The sequence below is a fragment of the Sapajus apella genome, unplaced genomic scaffold (genome assembly GCF_009761245.1).
Source record: "Sapajus apella isolate SASKATOON/1434 unplaced genomic scaffold, GSC_monkey_1.0 scaffold7443, whole genome shotgun sequence".
NCBI lineage: Eukaryota > Metazoa > Chordata > Mammalia > Primates > Cebidae > Sapajus > Sapajus apella.
The window spans coordinates 1-3,154 of record NW_022444367.1 but is presented as its reverse complement, the minus strand read 5'-3'; the positions used below and the strand labels follow the sequence as shown (position 1 = coordinate 3,154).

At 53.8% G+C, this 3,154-nt stretch overlaps 1 protein-coding gene across 1 annotated transcript; it reads left to right on the top strand.

The window, feature by feature from the left end:
* Positions 1 to 235: 235 nt before the first annotated feature.
* On the top strand, positions 236 to 3,151 carry LOC116548148 (bile salt-activated lipase-like; the record flags this gene model as incomplete). The annotated part of the gene is made up of 4 exons (XM_032273758.1): positions 236 to 519; positions 696 to 899; positions 2,352 to 2,549; positions 2,872 to 3,151. Coding segments are annotated over exons 1-4 (864 nt in total), but the record flags the coding sequence as incomplete, so codon positions are not given.
* Positions 3,152 to 3,154: the final 3 nt, after the last annotated feature.

The following is a 3,154-nucleotide window of genomic DNA, read 5'->3' as shown; positions in this document are numbered from 1 at the left end:
GCAAAGAGAGAGAGAGGAGAGGGAGGGGCTGCCGCTGAAGGAGACAGATCTGGCCCTAGACAGTGGCTCTCAGCCTGGGACGTGTGGCAAGGCCTGGAGACGTTTGTGATTGTCCCTGTTGGGGAGGGGTGCTCCTGGCACCTCGTGGGTCGATGCTCTTGATGCCCTAAACATCCTACAGAGCACAGGATGTCCCCGATGGTGCAGAATCCTCCCTGTCCCAAGTCCATAGATCAGAGAAGGAAGAACATGGCCAACTCCAGCCCTGAGAGGCAAGGGGTGGCTCAGGGGGACACTGGAAGGTACTAGAACCTGCTGGCTCTCCCACCCAGACCCCATGCTGCACTACCTGGGCTTCCTCCCTGTAATTGATGGAGACTTCATCCCCGATGACCCCGTCAACCTATACGCCAACGCCGCCGACATCGACTACATGGCAGGCACCAACAACATGGACGGCCACATCTTCGCCAGCATTGACATGCCTGCCATCAACAAGGACAAGCAGGAAGTCACAGAGTAAGAAGCAATGGCACCAGACCCAGGGGCAACCCGGGCTGGAGTTGGGCCAGCCTGGAGAAGTAAGGCATTGAGTGGAGGATTGGGAGTGAGAAAGTTAGCACCAGTATGGTTGGGTGTGCAGATACCCTCCTGTTGGCACAGGGAGAGCATCAGTGCCTACTTGTTCCCCGCAGGGAGGACTTCTTCAGGCTGGTCAGTGGGCTCACCATCACCAAGGGGCTCAGAGGCGCCAAGACAACCTTTGACGTCTACACCGAGTCCTGGGCTCAGGACCCATCCCAGGAGAACAAGAAGAAGACTGTGGTGGACTTTGAGACTGACATCCTCTTCCTGGTGCCCACCGAGATTGCCCTGGCCCAGCACAGAGCCAACGCCAAGTGAGGATCTGGGAAGGGGATGGGTCCTGGGGGTCCCTCTTGGGTGCTGCATTTCCAGCCGAGGCCTCTCTGTAGATAGCTCACAGGCATCTGGGTTGTCTGGGAAGGTGGTGCTGGAGTCCCCTCCTGTGCCTTCCTGATCCACTTTGCTGAGCCTGGCAAGACTTGAGGGCCTCTGTTTTCCTCCCAGCCCCTAGGGAGTTTACAAACCCCAGCATCCTCTGCTCTGCTCAGCCCCGCACCCCATAGTCCTTGTCACTGGAGAGTTATTGAGCTGCCTGTTATCCCCCACACTGTGTAGACTGAGAGAACACCGGACAAGGGTTTTTCTATTCTATGACTCTTAGAGGCCTTGTTGGAAACAGAGGTTGAAAATAGATGCTCAGTGCTTCAAGGAAAAATCAGCACTGAGACAAAGGATCTTTCAGCAATGCAATTTTTACTTCCTGGATTGCAGGAAGGATATTCTTGTGACATAATGGCTAAGGAGAGTACCCTTCCTGCAGTCCAGGAAGTAAAAATCGCATTGCTGAGAGATCCTTTGTCTCTGTGCCGATTTTTCTTTACGGCACCAAGCATGTATTTCCAACAGGCCTCAACTTTGCCAATTTACAAAATATTTTCAGCCCACGGCCACATTAAAGACCTTTATGTAAGAATAGCTTATTAAAATAAAAAATAAGGCTGGGTACAGAGGCTCATGCCTGTAATCCCAGCACTTTGGGAGGTTGAGGCAGGAGGATCACTTGAGGTCAGGAGTTTGAGACCACTCTGGGCAACATGGCAAAACCCTGTCTCTACCAAAAATACAAAAATTAGCCAGACGTGGTGCGCACCTGTAAACCCAGCTACTCGGGAAGCTGAGGCAGGAGAATCACTTGAACCCAAAAGGTGGAGGTTGCAGTGAGCTAAGATTGCTCCACTGCACTCCAGCATGGGCAACAGAGCAAGACTCTGTCTCAAATAAATAAGTAAAAGAAAATAATAATAAAAATGAAAAATAAGAAATGCTAAAAAGACGGGAAGATAAAAGTATGCCAAGAAGTCTAGGATGAAAGCGTTGCAGCAACTAAGCAATCCACTGAGCTGTGAGCCTCCTTTCAGTCAAGGCAAAAAGGGAAACAGTTGAGGGCCCATGCCTTGTCCAATCCAATTGAAGAATGCATATTCACTTGGAGAGAAAACTATTTCTTGATACTGAATTATAGAAGGAAGGTGCCTCACAGTGTTTTATAAAGCTGAAATATGAATTCAGTTGAAATCGTAGAACCCATGAATCCATGAATTTGGTCCACAGCTTTCCCTTCCCTGGGTATAAGAAGCCCAGTCTCTTCATGTGAATTCCCCAGCCCCTTCTCTGCCCGCTGCCCGGGACCTCCCTTTAGGGCTGGTCTCTGGGCTGGCTGGTCCCTGGTGGGCACCCTGCCTACTTGGGTGGTCTCTCCCCTCCAGGAGTGCCAAGACCTACACCTACCTGTTTTCCCATCCCTCTCGGATGCCCACTTACCCCAAATGGGTGGGGGCGGACCATGCAGATGACATCCAGTACGTCTTCGGGAAGCCCTTCGCCACCCCCCTGGGCTACCGGCCCCAAGACAGGACAGTCTCTAAGAACATGATCGCCTACTGGACCAACTTTGCCAAAACAGGGTAAGGCGTGGGTTGAGCGCAGAGGGGAGGACCTTAGACGTAAGGGCCTCCTGCCAGCAGGCCCTGTTCCCTCACTAGCCAGGGGAGGGACTTTGGGCGAGCCACTTAACCTCCCCCAGCATGGGAATCTATGTGTGTTTCCGAGGATAAGAGCTACTGGCAGAGCCCCAAGCTCTGTGCACAGCCGGTGCCCAGTATGAAGCGAGGAGCCACGGTGCCCAGGGCCAGCTCGGGGAGGGGATGGCTCAAGCGTGTGGGTACAGAGCAGAGCTTCAGCCCCCTGAAAGTCTCCAGCCCTGAACAGCCTCTTCTCACTCTGCAGGGACCCCAATATGGGCAACTCAGCTGTGCCCACACACTGGGAACCCTACACCACCGAAAACGGTAGTTACCTGGAGATCACCAAGAAGATAGACAGCAACTCCATGAAGCGGGGCCTGAGAACCAACTTCCTGCGCTACTGGACTCTTAGCTATCTGGCGCTGCCCACGGTGACTGATCAGGGGGCCACCCCCGTACCCCCCACAGGGGACCCTGAGGCCACGCCTGTCCCCCCCACGGGTGACTCTGAGGCCGCCCCAGTCCCCCCGACGGGTGACTCTGAG